Source organism: Teleopsis dalmanni, chromosome X, assembly GCF_002237135.1.
Source record: "Teleopsis dalmanni isolate 2A chromosome X, ASM223713v2, whole genome shotgun sequence".
NCBI lineage: Eukaryota > Metazoa > Arthropoda > Insecta > Diptera > Diopsidae > Teleopsis > Teleopsis dalmanni.
This window is the reverse complement of record NC_051848.1, coordinates 18,261,624-18,282,832: the sequence shown is the minus strand read 5'-3', so window position 1 is coordinate 18,282,832 and position 21,209 is coordinate 18,261,624. Positions and strand designations below refer to the sequence as shown.

The window sequence follows — 21,209 nt, the reverse complement described above, 5'->3', positions numbered from 1 at the left end:
ATATATTTAGAGCAATACCTGGTTCTGATGCTATTACTGAGGCGATGGATAGTATATTTCAACGTTTTACTAAATGGTCTGAAAAAGTGAAATATTCACTTGCTATTAATTTTACTGAGAGGGATTTGGCGGATGAAATTATCAAATTTCTTGAGCTTAAAAATAATAAATATTAATAGGTTTACTGGCAAGGCTACGATAGTGCCATATATATATATATATATATATATATATATCATATGAAATGATATATAGAAAATGGGACTACTGTAGTTTCTGTAGCTTTATTATTATTTAAATCTAACACTTATTGGAGCCCCTCATATTAAAAATTGTCTCGGGATCAAAAAGAATTCTTTGGCGGAGAAGATAAAGATAAAATAAAAAAAAACTGAAGACAATGAAGATAACTGGACATGAGTATGTGGGTAATCAAGTAAACTTTTAGTCAGCCATAATAAATCGGTTAGAGATAATTTCAATTATTTTTTTAAACTTATTTACTAAATTTGTTTTTAAAGAAGAACTTTTTTTTATTTAAAGAACTTAAAAGATGTTAAGTACTTGTCATAAATCTTTTATATTATTATTATTATTGAGAAATGGAATAGCTTACTGCGACGTAAAAGAACTATTGCGCGCTTTAGACATATTAGAGTGTTTTTTTAAGTCCGATTTTCTTGATGAAAGACAGTATAGAGCCTATTTTTGCTAGTCTAGAATCTTTATGATCCATGAAATACCCTTCTAGGTGTTCCTTCCGCTTGTGCATTAGTGCCGGGCACCCTCTGAACACGTTATATGCAGTTTATCTCTCTTCTCTACAGTATCCGCAGTCTGAGTTGGGTCGAATCTACAGTGACCGGTCAATAATCACGCAATAACTAGTTTTTTATATATAAAGGTTTTGGTATATAACAATATTTTTCGATATTAACTAGGGAGACGTTTCATTGTGACAATTTTTAATTGATATGTACTTGAATTAAAATTTGTTTGAATATCACTTTAAATTTTAAAAATATGGAATTACTTTCACTCAATTTCAGAGTAATTAAAACCAGTGTTTTCTTCATGTTTATTCAAAAAAATTATTGTTCAAAGGCACTTAAATTAAATTGAATATTCATATCCAGCAACGAACGGCTTTAAGTGGCCACACTTTTTAAATATTAAATACATCAACTTATCCCAAGTCTGCCGTCTGATTATTGTGCATTAAAAATTGCTTAAAAATGAGTCCAATTTAAACAGAATTTGGAGTTTAAAAGCGAAAATATTTAAATGCTCCCCAGTGGGAGCAGTGGTACACATAACACTTGCTCTTCGAAATTTTCATATTGTGTTCCTATTACGCGGAAGGTCCTTTTTGGAGTTTTCTGCTTGGCTTAGCCTTCACGTAAACAGCCAACGTTTTCTCTAAGCAAATTTTAAGCAACAAAACTCATTTGTTTCCGACACTGACTTGGTTAGTTTCGACTAAGAATTCTTCTCTGTGTAAAATTATGTAAATAAATAATTGCGCCCCAGTGGCGAAATATATGATATATGAAGACAATTTTCAAGTAAACTTTTCGCTAAAACTTGAAATAAATGTACTTGCCTTGTTTTGCACTCATTTTTAACAAGCTGTGCCCAGTATAGGGCCGCGACTTTAGAAATTCATGTATAATAAATTAGGTATTTGGATTTGAAAGAGAAATAAATTCTCGAGGTTTTGTATTAAAAAATTATGTACAAGGTTCTTCGTCCACATCATACTGTATTTTCCTTCAAAATTTTTACCACCTACTACACACACCTCTTTCTCTTACAGTAAAGAGCTGTGTGAAAAGATATGTCATATCTTGTGGGCAAGTTATGGTGCTGACACAAGTCTACAGGTTCAAGAAAACTACAAATGTAAAGGAATGTAAATTCTAGCTTATCAAAATACATATTCTTGGAAACAACGTGTCGTTTTTTGCATCTAACATGAAAAATATCAACGCAATCCTTTTGGTCCTTAATCCAAATTGTCGCACATCCTTCACAAGGTTCCTTTGGATAGTTACCTGGCATCCGATGGATAATGAACTAATAGTGCGCACAACGAATTCGATCCCCAGGATTTTGTATTTCGGTTTTGCACACGGTTTTACACCCGTCACATAAATAGAGCCACCAATGAACGGCGCAAAAATGCCTCGGAACTGGAAGTCGACCAATGCAAATGCTTAAAGGACAAGGTTTTACGGATATGCACATGGAATGTCACGATCCTCTATAGGGAAGATGCCGCTATCCAACTGGCAGAAGACCTCAATCAATGTATTGCTGACGTCATAAATATCTAGGAAATGCGATGAACAGGACAAAGCTGCTCTAAAAGATTAAACTGAGATGTCTTCCACAGCTGTCATCACAGATGTGACTTTGTGGTAAACAAGAGACTGTCAAAATTAATCCAGCGATTCACACCCGTGAACAAATGGCTTGCTATAAAAGAAGTAATCTTTGGTGAAATCGCCGAAAAATTCAGCCTCCATGAATCAATCACCACCAAAGGTCTGAGGTTGATTCAGTTCACTGGGGTGCGAAACATAGTAGTATGTAGTACCAAATTCCCACATTACGATATTCATAGCGCAAAGTAGTTATCTGAAGAACAATCAACACCAAACCAGATTAATCATTTCATGATCAATCATGACTTAATCATTTCATGCTTCAACTGTGCTGAACGTATGTTCATTCTGTACTTCAAGTATCGACTTTGGCCATCACATTATAGCAACCAAATTACACATGCAGTTTAGTACCGCCAACAATGTACGCTCCCGAATATAGAAAATATTGACGTCTGTAAGCTGTTAAGTCTTTGGTGTTCACTCTCTAGCCAATGTTACAAACAATCCACCCGTTCCGATAATGACGGTAGACAATCTCTCACACCCTACGAACAACTATGGAAAATGTTCTTGGTTTTGCACAGTTCCCCTAAAGAAACCACAACGTGAACTGTGCGTAAACAATATCTAGATATAAGGAAGAAATGAGATCAAGAAAGATTTGAGCGAGAGGAAATCGCAGTGTGTAAATACAGGAATGATGCCACTCATCACTACGGAATCGGTGCATACTAGGAAGACATGTTATGATACGGAGTCCACCCTACAATGATTTTTTTCGTAGTTGTGGCTATGCGTATGAGGGGAAAACTGTTGTCCACCTCATGTTTCAGTGTCCATCATTGGTTAAAAGAAGATCCAAAATCTTCGAAGTCTCTTTCCTTTCCAACCTGAACGAGTTGTCATCCCGCAAAATTAGGGACTAGCACTTTTGCTTAAATGGGAGAGTCGTGCCTTTCAACTTTGCTTGTGCGCTGACCTCTCCTCTACGTATGAGTAACGCTAGTCAGTGATGCTACAACGAAACATTATTTAAGCTCAAGTTGGCTTTGGGCACAAGGCCATCACTTTAACCTAACCCCACCTTCATATTATATTTAAGAAGCAGTCTCTAGTGTAGATGCAGTTTTTGAGAGTTTTCGCGTGAATCAATTCCAAAGTTTGTTTGACGAGTTTTAAGGAAACCCAAAAATTGATTCACGTATAAAATTTATTAGTTCGATGCGATTTTGTAGTACCCTTAAATCACCGTGTGTTGCATCGAAGTTGAGTTTTTTCATAGTTAAAAAATACACTGCCACATTAACTTCAAAAAACTGTAAAGAGAAACTAAATTGACATAGCAATATACACTGTTATTCCATTAATATAGTTTTGAAACTTTAGTTTCACTATTGACGAATAGATGTCGCTATGCAAACTAATTGAAAAACCTATTAGATCCTCTCTGTATTTTCAATCTGGAGTTACTGTTTAGTTAGCCTTTACTTTCGTATGGAGGTTATTACTTCGATGATTTACTGGTAAGTGTAGTTTTATATTTGACCAAACTTACTAAGGCAAATTCGTTTTTAATGATAATAGTTACTAAAATCATATTTTCAAAAATTTTACACATGTGCTCTATATCAAATATGTGAATATAATAATAAATAAAATTTAATATATTTTTTTACATCAAATTCCTGTTTATTTACTTCTCTACTCTATACGATAACTGGTGTACTCTCAGGGCATTCAATATTTTTATAGCAAAGCTTCTAGCTTACGTTACTCTGAAAGTAATCTTTGGAAAAATCGGACACAATTGTTATTTTAGTGAAAACTTTATGTGAACTTAATAGAATTAATTTGAAATACTTTTTCTCAAGATAAAGATGTCCTTTTCATATCTTGGATAGGTATATACGAGTATTAGTTCAACCATGCATAGAGAACCACAAATTTATTATCTTAAATTGGTGAAACTATAAAGGGCTTAAAAAATTTTTTTTTCACAATTTGACCAAATTTAATACAAACGTCAAGTAAAATCCATAAAAAAGAAAAAAAGAAACAAAAAAGAAACAAAAAAAAAACAATAAAAAACTATGGCGAAAGGACATGCAAAATTCCGTTGTAGCAGAAATGTATCGTTTTATCAAAGAGAAAACTTAACTAACCATAAAAACCACATAAGTGGATTATGTTTGCCACTCATTAAATTATATCCAAACAGAGCATTATAATTTTAGGTTATGTGCTGCTCTGCTATGTCTGCCGTTGCGCTCAGACGTACAGACATTCAGATCACAAATAATGTACGTTGCGGATGCCAGGCGGTACGCATCAGCACATGAAATGCTGTCATTTTCGCATGTAAATCGAACAGACAGGACATTCAATTATAAAAAATGGTTTCAAACACATTTTTGTGTGTTGCAGGCGCTCTGGTCTGGAAATGGAAATGAAAATGCGGAAGGAAGTCAAGTCGGCTAAAGTGGAGTTCAGAGCAAAGATAAATACTAAAAGCAAAAATCAATCAATAAATACAGGAAATAATATTTTAGAATTAAGGTCGGGCATAAGGGTTCCACTAGTTAAACCGGTTAAAATTTCGTTGCCCGAAAAAATATGTAACGGAACGGGAAACTGTAGCTATACATTCAATTGAAATGAGTTGCGGAATGGTGTAGGGCGCGGGTTTATTGCGGGGAGGGAAAAGCATAAAGAGTTACGATTTGTTAGCAATATGAAGTTAGCAATATAATAACTTATAAATCAATTGGGTCAACCATTACAATTTCGACGAATGTATTCAACTTAAAATATAAAATATATAACAAAGAAAACTTAATGCCGTTAGTTTACAGAGAAGGCCAATCATTGCTTATGTTGTGAGCGTATGGGGTCAATCTAATGCAAATTTTGGTAAGTAACATTAGATAGCGGCCAAAATGGTGCTACGATATCTAAAGGATATAGTAAACTATGGTTCAGTGTATCAAACAAGCGTCTTATTGCATGTGCTGATGCAGATTGGTGCGCTTCTATTGATGACCAAAGACCCCATACTGGATATGTTTTTCTACTGGCCAATGGAGCTGTGAGTTGGGAATCATGAAAGCAACGAACGGTTGCAATGTCTAGTACAGAGGCAGAATACATGAACTCATTTGACAAGGTGAAGACAGTCATTCACATTCGCCGTTTTCTCGTTCCAGTTTTGAGACAAAAAGACGCCACAGTAATTTATAATGAGAACCAAGGTAAGTTGTTGGAGATAAGTTGGCGAAAAATCCTGTTCTTCATAAACGCATTAAACATGTTGACATTCGTCATCATCATTCGTCGAGATGTTGTTGCTAATATAGTAGCATCGTTGAAGCCAAGTACCTGCCTTCAGAAAAAATTACAACTGTGTTCACGCTAGCAGGTTCAATTCTTATAAAGTGCATAAACAATACTTTTAAAATATATTTTGAAACCAACTCAAATATAATCTCATATTCAGCTGCTATACCATATATGTGATCACGTAGTAGATGCAACAAGCAGATATATTATTAGGTAAAAAATGTTTTGACTGTTTTCGAATAAATAAATAAAAATTTATAATACATTACTCGAAAATACTTAAGACTGCATTTAACCCTTGAAGAATAATTAACTTTCAAGAACTTTCAACGTTAACTGCACAAAACCCTTCCTCGAAATGCCAGATTTTGCCAGCAAAAACACGTATCCAAGACTGACACTTTGACAAACGAATACAATAAGCAAAAATAAAATTTTAAAATAAAATAAAATAAAATAAAATGAAATAAAATGAAATAAAATAAAATGAAATATTAATAAATCAAATTGAAAGACAATCATAATATGCAAGTGAGAAAAATTATAATAAACATAACAGGAAATCCAACAAGCAACATTGAACTTAAGTAAGAAAAGTGGAGAAGAAATAGAAGGACAGAAGGAGAAAGAGAAGGAAAAAGTATAGTTGCAAACACGACGTTCACGAAGTAAGAAAAAAAACAAAAAAAAACAAAAATCAACAAAATGAATAAATGTCTAAAAAAATCGGCTGGGAAAAGGCTTAAGAACTGTCAATGGGCGAAAATAAATGCCAACATCGGGTTATACCTGCTAACAGATAAAACCGCAATAGCAGCTACTGAAAAATTACTATCTCAAAAAAAAGTAATCTAAAAAAAAAGTTCCCTTTGAGTTGCTGGGAAAGTCCTTTAAAGGATAAAATAAAAGCAAAGTGCAACCAACTTTTGACAATGCCAACAAACTATGTAAGTGGCATGAAAAGCTGAAGAGTTGCAACTTAGACGGCGGCACTTAGCTACCGACACAGCAATCAATATTTTAGAACAGCGCCAGCCAACGACCAACGAACCAACTGGAACAGACGTGCAACAGCATAATGATGATAAGAAAAAAACCCGAAAGATAAGGATTTGAATATCACAAAAAGAAAAGAACACAAAGCCAAGAAAAAGAAATATGGAAAAGATATTTAATCTGTCGGGTGGATAAGAATTTTAAAGATAATTCCATATTTCTTTTAAATTTCATTATGGAAAATATTTAATGATCACCTTCTAATATAAAAGTCACCTTCTAACATTGGAGCGTTAAGCCTCTTACTGCATTTTACTTATTGCGTAGATGCATAGTTAGGATGACATTAAAGTCTATAACTCATGGACTCTATGAGCCTACGAGAATACCTATGCCGAATGATGAATGACAATTCAGATAAGTACAAATTCAGACATCAACTACGGAAACCAAATAATAATGTTCCATAAACAGTACTAACATAGAACCAAGCAAATACTCGGCAACATGTAGAACTAAAGATATCTTAAAGAACGATGCTTTGAACAAAAGTGGAATATAGTTTAATGTGTAACGGTTAATGGGAAATAACAAAAGCAAGTTTCGGTAAGTTTATGACTCGAAGAGTAAACACTACTTAAAGATAAATAAATGAAAGTTATACTACTTAGGCTTACATTTTAGGAATACATCTTCTATGATGTGGTATATGTAGTGTGGTTCCATCAAACTGCAACCAACGCTGAAATACTGTAGTATTGTCAAAGTGAAGATAGTAAGCATTGCTTCTTGAAAATAATGAAAAATTTTTTCGTGATGAAATTCATATATTACGATGAGAGATACCCCTTTTTTGTGTCTCCAACCATGGTTTGCTCAACAGAATTCAATATATTCGGTCTTGCAACGAATGCCTAAGAACGAGTTCAAGATAAAGCCTTATAAGTTCCATAAACAAAAAGTTGTTACTGACGTAATTTAAAAAAATTTATAATTGAATTATTATATCCAATAATAAACATAGCCTCAGTAAAATAGTACAAATAATACAATTTCTTGAATGGGTTGGGTTGAGAAAATTACTTTAAGACCCTAAAGAAAGTGTAAAAGTTCTTAAAATTGCATAGCAGCGGTATAGCTCTCTTTGTAATAATTATGGAAACTATGTTAGAAGCACTAGTAAGGTAGGTTGGAGTGGCGGGCTTGTAACCCAAAAAGCCCACTTAAGCTCAACGGATGGCCCATTGTGGTACCACAGGAAGCATTACTTATTTGAATTGTTAATACTAAATCACTTTAATATTAGATCATGTATGAAATGTAGTATCTTGTAGTATGAAATCTATTGCATTTACTGCTCATATGTTAATTATCTAAATATTTTAATTTTATATGCAAGTATATTTCAGTAATTCTACTGCATTGTAAAATAGGTAATCACACATTCTGAAGTTTCACAAAAAATAACTTTTCAAACATTCTTCTGCTTATCTTTGATACATGAAGCGTGGCGAAAGCAAAGACGAAATTCGAATAAGGGAAAAAAATTCTTAAAATCCACTTCAAACGGTTGCGTTCAACCTGTAAGCAGGAAAATTAATTAAACTTTCTTAACGACAGCAGAAAAGCATCGAATTACCACAGGAATGACAGAAATAAGCACTTCCGTTTCCCTTTTATATTACACCCATGTCTACACATATATGAAGCTAAAGTAGCGCACACCGTTCAGCTTTCCTCTCGGTTCCTACTATTTGCTATTTGCTATCTGCCGGCTGTCGACTGCCGACTGTCGACTGCCTACTTGATTCATGGCATATGTGCCAAAAGCTATACTAGAGCACCAACAGCAACACCGGCAACACCGGCAATACCAGCAACAGTAATGCAACATAAAGTTTCAATTACAAATGCAGTTAGCGTAAAAGAATTGCAACACCCACAACAGTGTTGCCAACGTAACGCTAATGCACTCGAACAATTCCTGCTTGCTAGCAAATAGATACTGCCTTGGCCGACATGCGATGTGCAACGTGCGACGTGCAACGTGCGACGTGCAACGTGCAACTTGTAACGTCACCATTGCACGCCTTCGAAACAGCCTAATGAAGTTTTATGCAGGTTTGGGACCCGTAAGGGGTGGGGTGCAGCCAAGTTAAGTGAAAGCTGTTGTATTGGTAGCTGTTGTTGTCTTGTTACCTGCAATGATGTAAGTGTTGATTTGCTCCGGAAGTGCTGCAAAAGGCTGCCACAAATACGAGTACGAAGAGGGCGCATTAAGAAGAGTTTCATTAAAGGCGTGAAATAACTTCAGTTAAGCCCGTAAGAACCATTAGACTCGACAGCAATTATAACAACGTCCACTCCCACATCAATATTCAAGAGGAACTGTTACTTCAGTCGACAAAAACGATACCGCAAAGTATTCTTCTTCATTAAAAATAGAGAAATTTTTCATATACCTACAATATTAAAAGATATTTTAACATAAAAAAATGTTAAAGAGCAAAGAATTTGGTTTCTAAAATACAACAATTAAACCGATCTCCTATAGAAAAGTGCATCTTTATATAGATTACGGAACAAACTTAGCAAGAAAAGCTTTCTACAGACTAAGTCCCAACAGAAATCCTTACAGAATGACTTCCTGCAGAATGACTTAGTACCTCAGCTTCAAAACACTGGAATTAACTGTGCCGGTACGCAAAATGAACTTAATAAGCTCCTCCCGAATCTTGGAGTGGTATTTACGAGTGGTTACCCGTAAATTATTATCAAAAAATCAAACTATGGCAGTGAGAAGATAAATTGTACGGGATTAGACAAGGTCATGAAATGAGCTTTGAAATAATAAGTTTGCCTTCTAATTGCTGTGGCTCCATAAAAGCTTTTTAATTTTCTTGAGTTAAAAAAAATATTCAATCCTACTGTTCTGATTTTCAAGGTCCGCATTTTGACAATGGGTTTTGGTGAATTTCAATATTCTGAGCAATTTCTTCTACTCGATGTTAAATCGCAATATTTAATTTTAACTATGTCGGGCTTTAAACTTTAAACTTAGTGAAGCTTGCATAGCACTAGATGGCGCTATTTATTGTTTATTGCCGTTATTGCTACTTTTCTTGTTAGTCCATTCAACATACAAAGCTTGTTAGCATGCACGCTTAAGGCTCGATATCTCGGGAGCTAAATTCTATTGCCATATATAACTAAGTCATATAGAGTAGTGGAAAAAAGTACTTAAAGTAGTGAAATTTATCAAAATCAGTTGTCACATCGCTACATTTGGGAGAGCTCTATCAAACACATATAGCAGCTTTCTCGACCAGTGTTGAGGATGCGATGATCAGCTCAAACTTTTCATTTGATTTATTGCTTTCTTAAAAAAGTGAAAGAATTTTTTTAGTTTGGGAAAATAGTATTTATTCGATATCTGTTTGCTCAAGAAAAATATGGAATTCTCAATTGATTCATTTTAATCTGGTTGTAGGAAGTGAATCATATTTCTGCGAAGTGCTGGATAGACATATGCCCAAGTATATTATGGTCGTGTTGTACGTCCGACAAAGTCTTTGTGGTCGTTTAAGAACGAAAGATCAATTTCCCGGCACAAATTGCTTGAGTGTGCGTGTGTGTTTATGTATGTGTAACTATTTCTATTTCATCCTAGAAGTATTTATGACTCACAATAAATTTCAATTTAATTTATTTCACATAAAATTCTCCCGTTTTTCCCAATATCGCATTAAATGAAAACTGAATCAAATTAAAACGTTGCATACTTTTAGGTTATTTAGGCCATTTTATGGTTTACAATCGCCGCAAAATTTTTGCGGTTTCAGGTTTTATGTGCTTTTTCAGCTTATAACCAAATAATTTGTTTAGTTTCCCTGCCAGGATGATATTTTGGTCTGTTCAGTATTTGTGTAACTGAAAATCCTTTTTTTTTTGTGGTGAATTCACTTTTATGAACTAAAATTTCATTTCTGAACTCATATACCTCCTCATCCCAAACGTGGGCCCACTAAGTACTGCTCTCAAGTATTATGTACATATGTATTGTAACTAATTATTTACATAAATTTATACCCATCGATTTTTGTTATTATTTTGTTATGGCAGTTGTTGTTGTTGTTGTTGTTGTTGTTGTTGTTGTTTTGTATGAGTTTCTAGTATATATTAATTTTTCGTTTTTAATAACAAATATAATAAATTCGTAATTATGTTGCGTATACGCAAGGCATTACCAAGAATTGCAATTCTAAATAAATAAGTAAACAATTTTTTGTTTACAGTGTATTGTGTATTGTGTATTGTGTGATGTGTTGTGTTTTGTGTTTTGTGTACTCACTACTACACAATAAAATAATGTTGACTTTGTTTATGTTTAATTTTAGCTTTTTGTGCAGCTGATATTCTGTGTTTTTGAACAGTAAGCCGAGCCATTGTTCGAGGGACAAAGCCGTGCATAATAGGCGACTTATGTCAATAATTAATTGTGTTCCGCAAACAGTCGCAATTGTTTTATTTTAAAGCGCAAAAGCTGAATGAAAATTCGATTTATTATAAAAGCCTTATTTACTCCACAAACAAAATGAATAGAAATTCATAAAAGTTCATAAAAAATCAACTAATGTTGTGTATGCAAACAATTGGATCAAGTCCATTTTGGCAAGTCCTTATTGAATAATAACGCATGTGTTTAGTTTTGGGGTAACGCCGTAAACAATTCTTCCAAAACGCGTTGTTGTTTAGTTATTTTCACATTTTCACATTTAATTAACTGGATTGAGAATTGATAATAAATCAATAATATAATAATTGTGAAACTTGTCCTATGCTTGAGATGCTGAATATGCTGAAGTTTTTAGCGATTTTTGATTATTATAAGATAAAGCTTAAAATCAGAGTTTCAAAAGTCTAAAATAATTATATTCCTATAAACAGAAAAGAGATCCTAGCTCGCTACGTATGTTCACATCTCTCTGTTCACATCTGATTACTAGAGTGAGGTTTCCTTAATACTATGGAAATGGGAGAATTCCCATCATTCCTAAGAAGTGGTGTTAGTGGGTTCAAGTCTCACACTGTGGCTTTCGATGCTTTCCACCTACTACAAAAAAAAACCAAAAACAGAAACGAGTTGATAGTTCCAATAAAAAATTTTATTTATTAAAATATTTTAGAATATATATTTTTTTTTTTAAAGTCAGATACTTAAACTAGACCAATACTTGGGAGCTCACTAAAATGGACAGCAGGAATACCCAAGAGTTACTGGAGCTTCGATTCGGTACTCCCAGCTGGAAAACGTTGTAGAGGACGTCCACATCTTCGCTTGAAAGACCAGGTGATCGTCATTACAAAAACACTCAGTACAACCAACTGCCGACTGTAACCCAGTGAACGGGTTGATTAAAGAAGGCTACTAAACGCAGCCTGGGAAGACTTGCGTTTTTAATGACAAACTTAGTAAGTATTACTAAAAAAGATAATAAAGTACCACTTTCTTAATTAATTATTTTATGTAAGAATTTATCTAATATAAATATCTAATTCTGTTGTGTGTGCATTCTGTTAAAATATTATTTTATATATTAAAAAAAAAATAATTATAAGAAATTTATTTCCAAATTTTTTTCCGCTATCATTACTGAATGTGAAAATTAATTTACTCCTAATACTTTGTTTTAACCAGTTTACCCGCAATCCAACAATTGGAATGCATTCACATTTACCCAAGTTCACCGTATGGCATGCATTCGTACTGCAAGGATGCTTCAAATTAATTTTATTTATAACCAACTTACCTAACCACAAACTTTCACTACAACGGACCACAATTAAATAGAACCCAACACATCCCTTCGCACTCATCATGCAATGGTTCCACATGTTTTGAACAATCCGCACTGAACCAACCAATCGTATCCGCTGTACCCAGTATCATAGTATCATGTGAGCGGAATAATGAAGCAAACCGGCTGCGCACATTGAAACTACAATAATGCGGACCCATTCAATGCAAAATTCCTGATAGTTCGCAGTTCTCTGTTTAGGAAAATTTTGTTTTCGATTTTTGACTTCTCGGTTAACTTGGACGCTCGAAATACATATCACTGAGCGCATGGAACTCTAATAAAAATATTTTGAAATTAAAACACAACATAATATACAATACTTTAAAATAAATATATGTGAAGTTACAGTGCTTAGCGGATATCTGTGCATATTTCACGTCGGCACTTATATGGAGTACATATACAGAATCCTAATTAAAAACTCATTACACATTCTAAAAAAATTTAGAGCAAATGCAAATGCAAATGCAAATGCAAATGCAACATAAAGTTCGCGTGAAAACTCTAACAAAAATATGGCCGCGAATAGCTCTGACTTCCTGATTCCTGCCAATTGTAGGGCGCGTCCTGCCAAGCAGCACGAAGGCTAAGTCCTGTGGGTAAAACCGACCACGTTAAGCATTTTTCGCTGCTCCAACCACTGCACACTTACCGGACTTCAATTTTCAAACTCAGTTGGAATTGCTGCTGCAGTTGCACTTTTATGGCTGTTGCCGGTGAAGTGCGTCGCCGTGGTCGTAACCGTAGTACCTGTGCTCGGTATTCGGTGTTCGGTGCTCGGTGCCTGGTCAACGCTTTACCAAAAACAAAATTATGCAAAAATGAATTTAGAATAAAGTTGCCAGTTTTGTAGACTCTAAAGGAGGCTGTATTAATTTTTAACTGATTTTGCACAGTTTAAAGATAAATCTGCACGTCTCCATGTCCATGATGCATTTGGTGGAAACCAGATATATGATTGCACTATAATAGTTCTATGCGATATAACAGTAGCGCTACGTCTGAAGGTCTATTCCAGTCTTATCTCATGCTTTACGGTCTTCCAGCGTGGAAGACTGGTTTGTTGTATATTTTGTGGTTTCGATATAAAAATTAACTAACTTGCACTAGTGAACGACATTTCAATTTTTCATATATTGTTTCGGCCTTGCCATTAGGTGTGAAATACAAGATTACTCAAGTGTTTTTCACCTGATATCTTATGGTATCGTTTTGAGGTAACTCCCGATGACTTATAGCCACATAATAATAGCTCGGCCATAATTGGACACCAACAAAATACAAATATAGATATTAGGAAATAATTAACCATTTGAGTTTTATTTAGATTGGTCCGCGTACTTCCCCAGCAAAATATAAGTTGTAGTTCTATTATGATCCAGAAAACTGATCATAATATTAAAAATATAGCCTTTTATGAAATATTCTTTTTTCGTTTATTACATGAATGAAAGTTTCAGAGGATAAAATTGAAAAAGTGTATTTTATAACAAAACCCCGTAAACGGAGTTATGCACCTGCATTCCGCAAATCTGCTAAGGTGAGCAGGAGTGACATACATGCTTGAATACAATTATTTATGTGCCAGAAACTTTTATGTGAAGAATGTGAAGGAATTTGTGAAAGAAATGGTGGTAAAAAATAATAATATGAAATTTTGAAAGTAACGTGAGAAAAATGGAACGGAAATCGATCTTCATCTTTTTTTACCGGCAGCCGCACTGCACTCAAATCTCTGTGCATGTGTGGTAATGCGTTCTGATGTACAACAGTTTACAATTTATTTATAATTTTTTTCCTCTGCAATTTTCAAATATATCATTGCTTTATCCTGGTGCTTTCAGTACCAAGCGGTGAAAAAGTGTCAAGCGAGACTTCCCACTTGCCTCGTTGTGTTTTTTCTCCATTGCATAGCAGCTGGATGCGATTTGTCATCACAGAGGTGAAAGCGTTGAAGATGTCAATGATGGCAGCACTTCGAATGTAAGCTGCGCGTATAAAAGAGGATGAGGCTAGGAGAGGCAACACAAATTCCTTTGCTACTAGAGTACCGGCAATGGCAGTTTCAACTGTTAAGAACAGCAATAACAACACCGAGTGGTGACACTCGCTGACAAAGACGAATGAGAGTTTACAAAACGCTAAAACAAATATTTTTTGCACTAACTTTTGGCACGTTACTGCAGCGCCGTTCCTTGTCCTTTTCGAACTCTCGAAATATGAATTTTTTGTGATTGATTTATTGAGAGATTAATACCAAGGATTGCTTTCACTGTTGCTGCGACTGTTACCGCCGCTGTTACTGTTGCTCATGTGGCAGTTATTACAGTCTTTATTGTTTGCCGATGACAAAAGAAATCGTTAAGAATTATCACAACAACATCGATGGATCAGAGCAACAAGAACAAAAAGTTGGGACGTAAAGTAATTGAAATTGGAAAAAATGAATGGAGTATAGCAGCTTTCTATATTAGCATTGGGGACCACAATGCTAAGAGAATTAATTTAAACTTCAAACTTCCATGTAAGGCAATCAACTTAGGTTATCCACTGAGACCCCACATAGTTTCATTAGTTCTACATAGCAACTCTTACATCAATATATATATATATATATATATATATATATATATATATTTACAATTCAAAACATCTAGTTTTGTTAATAACTATTTCTATGAGAAATTCACCAGTCTGATATATAGGTATATAACAATACTGTAGATAAGCCCAAGTGATTTGTGGAGATATATTTCAAAATTTCATGACTTTCTGATTGTCAGTTTATAGGTTATATAGCGCCATATTATACAGATACTCGCATGACTAAATGATATGCTATTACCCTGTCATCAACGTCTGAAGGAAGGTTGTACTTTTGTGAGAATTTAAAAAAAATTTAATTTTCTGTATTTGTGGTGTATTTGGCAATAATTTAATACATGCGTATTCTATATATTATTTAATTTATGTATACTATATAAATTATCATATAAGATTCATATATTAGACAATATACAAAACATTTTCTTTTTTAATATACATTTTTAATTTCATATTTTAACAAATAACTACCAATTTTCTGTTTATGGCTAGATGGTGCGTCCGATTGCAGTCCCCATGTGCTGGTTGTTCATTGCAAGATCCCTTCCTCTCTGTTTATCTAGAATAATCCATTTGCTCATGGGTACACATTTACATACATTTCACCATCTGTGAAATGTATACAAATGTATACCCTGGATACACCTCAGTGTGTAAGGTGAGGTGAGGTGTATTGCTATGGGTACAAGTTTGATACTACGAAGAGTGTCAGAACTTTGTTTGGTAATGACAATGTTTGCAGTAAAGACACGGCTTCGAAGATTCCAGGAAAGGCTGATCTGCCCAAGGACTTCTACTGCGTATCGCTTTTACAAAGTCTTCCACATGTTTATTCAAAGACTCGGTGCCAAAAGTACGTTCAAGATCAATATTTGGGAAACTTATGGTAATAAAATTATTGATCTGCTCGGCGGGTTCCACGGGATCGATCACTTGCCTTCTAATTCGTTTACGTTTATAAACGCCCCTTCGTCGTCGTAACAAGGCAGGCACTTTATAATTATTCTAAATAAAATGATCAATATAAATAGAAGATGTATGAAGATATTTATTAATTACCTTCCTGTTTCTATTTCGAACATCATCAGTTTTCATTGCAGACAGGTGTGTTTTGTTCTTTTCATTGTCAGTGAATTCATTATTTACAATAGTATATGAAGTGCAGTTTAGTTCATCGTCGGAATCAACATTTGATTGCTTTATCGTGTCAGAATCGTCGATGTCTGTTGCTGACGATCTACATTGCTGAAGTATATGTTCACTAGTATTTGGTGTGTTTTGGTTTTGATCTGATTGCGGATAATCATCGCATGATTCATAAAAGAAACCAGAATGTTTCATTTTGAATGAAGAGTCCACATCAATGTTTGGATACTCTCCGATCATATCAGAAAAAACTGGTTCTAGGCTTGCATTCTGCTGAGTACATGACAAAGCCAGTTTTTCGGGTTCAACTAACTGATTGCCAACAAATTTACAGTGAGTGTCAGACTTTGCGCATGGAATAAGTCCAGCCATTTTCGATTTATTTTCTTGAAAAATTTAAAACTGAAATTTCGCTAAACCTAAAAATTAATTTTTTACCATTTTTATATCGAAATTTTTTGTATGTGGTTTCTATTATTTTTTTCAATGAACTTTTTAATTTTTTTACTGATCTCTTTTATAAAATTTGACAATGAAAATTTAAAACATCAATACATACTTGGACCAGTAAAATTTGTAGAACTGGAGACGTATCGGAGATTTTCGAAAAAAAATTGCTTAAAATGTAGACATATAGTAAGTATAGAAATAAAAATGTATCTCCCTTGAACTGTGCATATCTTGTCAGTAAAATAGAAGATTTACAGATGTTCTATATTATTGAAAATAATATACAACATATTGAAAATAATACAGAACTGCATCAATAACTGGTTTTACAGGTCCTCAACCCCTTTTGTGGGTTTAACAGGTCCAGTACAAAACAAATTATCAAGACGAGAGAAAATCACATGCGACTGGAGTACTGAGAAGACTTACCAGGACTTAGCAAAGCAGTGATAAATCGTACTCCTACAAAAACATTCTTAAATTCTCAAAATGTAATTTAAGGTTGTTAATGAGTTTTATTACAGGTCATTATGGTCTGAAATGTCACCTTCATAATCTATAACTATCTGCTAATCCGGAAGATTATGCCTTGAAGATGAGAAAACTAGCATGTATATTCTTTATGACTGTCCATGACTGTTAATAACACACAGAAGAAACTTGTTTCGTATGTTCTGTCACCAGAACAGATAAGGAGCTCGTCTCCAGATTGAGGTCTGGACTCTCTTCACAATACTTTAAAGGGCTTTATGTTATCAATAGTGAAATTGATACAATAGGACTTCCCTGGCGAAAGTACCGACTGTTGGGTGATTTCACGTCAAAACTTTTAATAAATAAAATAACAATAAGATTCTCCTACTTAACCACTTCATCAAATTATGACATTACATCATTCTAACAATATCATTCGCGTTTTTTGAAGAGCAGCATATTCATACAACAAGAATTCGATCCATTTTATAGGCATGCGAGTTCTGGAGATGAATGAATGTTAATAAATTTTTAATTGGATGCATACCAGATAGTTTAAAGCAGAGTTTAATAGTTCAAAATATCATTGAGTAAACAAATGTTATTTTAAGGTTATTAATATGGCTATTAATAATACTAAAAATTAAAATGTACGACGATGTCTTCCTTGACATAGAGTTTATTGACCATATTATCATCACCAAAGTGATTTTCTGTACTCTCAAGAAATTGTAAAACAATTTCATATGTATTTGCATATGTATTTGTATTTGTCACATTTCAAACTCGGAAACTAGTTTCTGATTCAATCCGGAACGTATCCGAAAAAACAAATTAAAAGTATGTTTCTAAATAGGCAATCTGTTTTTATTGGCACAGAATATTCAAAACTAAAAATGTCATATACGCTACTGTTTTACTTTTGGTGTGAATATAAGTTTCATATCAAGAAATTTCTAAGACCATATTGAGTACTACAAAGGCATAAGTATTATAATATATCATATTCTAATCTGCTTTGGAAAATATCACGGCTGTTCTGAATTAATGCCTAGTCGGGTTTTTTTTTATAATCTTATTGAATAACTGTGGGTTTTTTTATATAGATAGCGTATTTAGTCAACTTCTAACCCATGTAATTTAGAGAATTTTTGAATAAATTTATTTAATCTTTATTGAGACATTTTTGAAAGACCAGTAATAGAGGAGCTCCAAATTTTTATTTTATATATTAAGTCTGGTATCAGATACAAAAGTTCCAAAATACAGTTAGCTAATTGGAAACCGCACTTTATGACTATTAATCCCGAAAATGGTAATGCGACGCAGTGCAATAGATAAAACATATGAACATCTTTTACTTATTGGTCTAACTAGAAGAAGTTAAAACATATAGTTATCTAAGCACCACTATACAATAATGCGGAAAGAAATATCATAAAATAAGCTGCTAAGCCATAATTGTTATGCAAGTCGAGAGATAGTTAAAAAAGAACGAGTTCTGCGAGTCCTGCAGCTGTTAGAAGAGTCACAGCCATGGAACTGTTGTCCCTGAGAAGGTTAATTCTAGACGTGAACTGGACGTGACTTGATGTGAGACAATAGTTTAAGTATTGAACCACTGCAAGTTCACATCCAATATCTGTGAAGAATGAGGAAGAAAGACCTTGTTGGATACACTAGACTAACATTCAAGGGCATTGGTTCAGAGACGAGCACAGAAAAACCAATATACTAAATATAAGTAGCGCAGAACCTATTTGAAATAAAGAGATTTTGTGAGACACCTACGCTATACTGATAACAAAAGTATTTTATAATAATAGGAACAAAAATACGACATCTAATTGTGCAAAAACTGCATTCTCATAGAATGGTATTCCATTGACATTTCTCACATATGCAAAACTTTAGTCTTTCTCTGCTTTTATTTCTTGAATTATATTCTTGTCTATACAAATAAAAAGAATTAATTAACCTAAATTAATATTGAAAAATAAAATTTTAAAGACTCAGTCGCTCACAATCCTTTTCGCTCAGCATTTACATATTCCACTTTTTACAGTCCTTGTCCAGTTTCGGTTTCAATTCCTACTCCGATACCAACAGGCTTTCGAAATATCGTTTGCATTGTAACTGTAAAGTAACTGTAAAGTGCTTACACTTTTCTGGCAGGAAATGCATGCCGCTTCCGGCATTTTATGCCTTTTCCCTAAAATATCATGCCAAAGTGAATTTTTTCTCGCTGAACGGATACTTCGCTTTTGAACATGGTCTTGTGTTGACCATACAGGAAAAACACAAAACATACATAACTCACACATACACAACTCACACATACACTCATACGAGTATATATCCTTATCTAGTTTATATTAATATGCTTTGGGTATACGTCAACGCCACACTCGCACATATGCAGTTGTATTTGTGCGATGTAGGGAATTGAATGGGAAAAAAATTTTGCAAGCGAACACTTTTTCGAGATTATTATGCTTGACATGGTCTAAGTCGAGCCAAAAGCAAAAATAATAAAACACATGAAAAATAGAAATTCTCGAGAAGTGCACACCGAAACCGAACTTAAACTTGGCACCATCAACACCAACTAAAAGGCAACAATTTCGGATTGACCATCTCTATTCGTAGGTAGTCCAAGCGCGCTGTTCGTGCCAACTGCCGGAATACGGAGAGGTGTTGTGTGTGGTGTGTGGGCCTTTCTGAAGGATATTTCGATAATATTTTTTTTTTGTTTTTGCCTTTCAGTACATTTTTATGAATGTCTGCCGAATACGAGTAAATAAATGGCCGCTTTATATTCGAGTATTCGAGTATCTGTGTCCGTACATGGAAAAGGCCAGTAAGTATGTTTGTTTCAAAGCAAATCTAATTTACAATTTCTGGGTTAATATGGTCTTTCGAGTGTTTTCAGCTTGATTTGATGTAATTTATCGAAAATTTATACAAATTTGCGCTTCATTTTTCCTTGGCCAAAAGTTTTTGTCAAGTTTCACCAAAGTTTATTGTAATTTTGAAATTTGATATGTGGGTCACGTTAGTACGTGACTCTGTGAAGTATAAGGTACGTACAACAAATTTTTGAAAGTACGAGTACTTTGAATAGGCGAAGAAAACTAATACCATTTCTTAAAGTAGTTCTAATGCCTTATTTAAGAGAAATTACGTGTTGATTTGACAACTTCAACTTCAAGACGTCCTATTTTATTGAAAAGGTGAAGCAATACCACAAAAATTAGGCAAACAAACCAAAACAAATGATGAACATGAAAGGTTTTGAATACGTCAATTTTTTATAGGATATAGCGTATGATGAGGCTACCTTTTACTATTACTATTAACAAACTTCAAAGACTTTATTTGGCTCCTTCATAAAAATGATTGAAACGAAAAATTTATTGCAATTGAAATATGCGAAAGACGTGAATGAGTGTTAACCTCTTTACGACTTAAAGTACGTGAAATCTGGATAAAAATAATTTGATGATTTTCTGAAAGTTGCATGCTAACAACTGTAGAATCAATAAACTTGTCACAATAACAATAATTTGATATTAATAATATAACAAACTTCTAACATAATTAATTCAGAGAGAACTATAGTTATAATACTACATCAATCAATAATAATGATTTTAAACAAATATAGCTGCGATAAATATAACCAAGTTAAATCCTTGCGGCCCAACTTCTTTTTCAAGACATACTATATCATTATGAAAGTGTTATGGGTCCAGCACAGGAATACTCCTTGCAGAAAAAAACATGATGAATTCAAAACAAAACACAGGTGCACTCGAGAATAATGTGATAACAATAATATAATATATGATAAATATATTATATAATATAATACATAATATGTAATACATAAAATACAATATATAATTAATAATATATAACATGTAATAATAAGAAACAATAATAGAAAATG

At 33.7% G+C, this 21,209-nt stretch overlaps 1 protein-coding gene across 1 annotated transcript; it reads right to left on the bottom strand.

Moving 5' to 3' along the window:
• Nucleotides 1-15,611: 15,611 nt before the first annotated feature.
• Nucleotides 15,612-16,781, bottom strand: LOC119689597. Its single transcript, XM_038104462.1, has 2 exons — nt 16,247-16,781; nt 15,612-16,192 (listed from the first exon to the last, which is right to left on the bottom strand). Exons 1-2 carry the CDS (start codon nt 16,703-16,705, stop codon nt 15,896-15,898), a joined length of 756 nt encoding a protein of 251 aa, XP_037960390.1. The 5' UTR covers nt 16,706-16,781; the 3' UTR covers nt 15,612-15,895.
• Between the last annotated feature and the right edge of the window lie 4,428 nt (nt 16,782-21,209).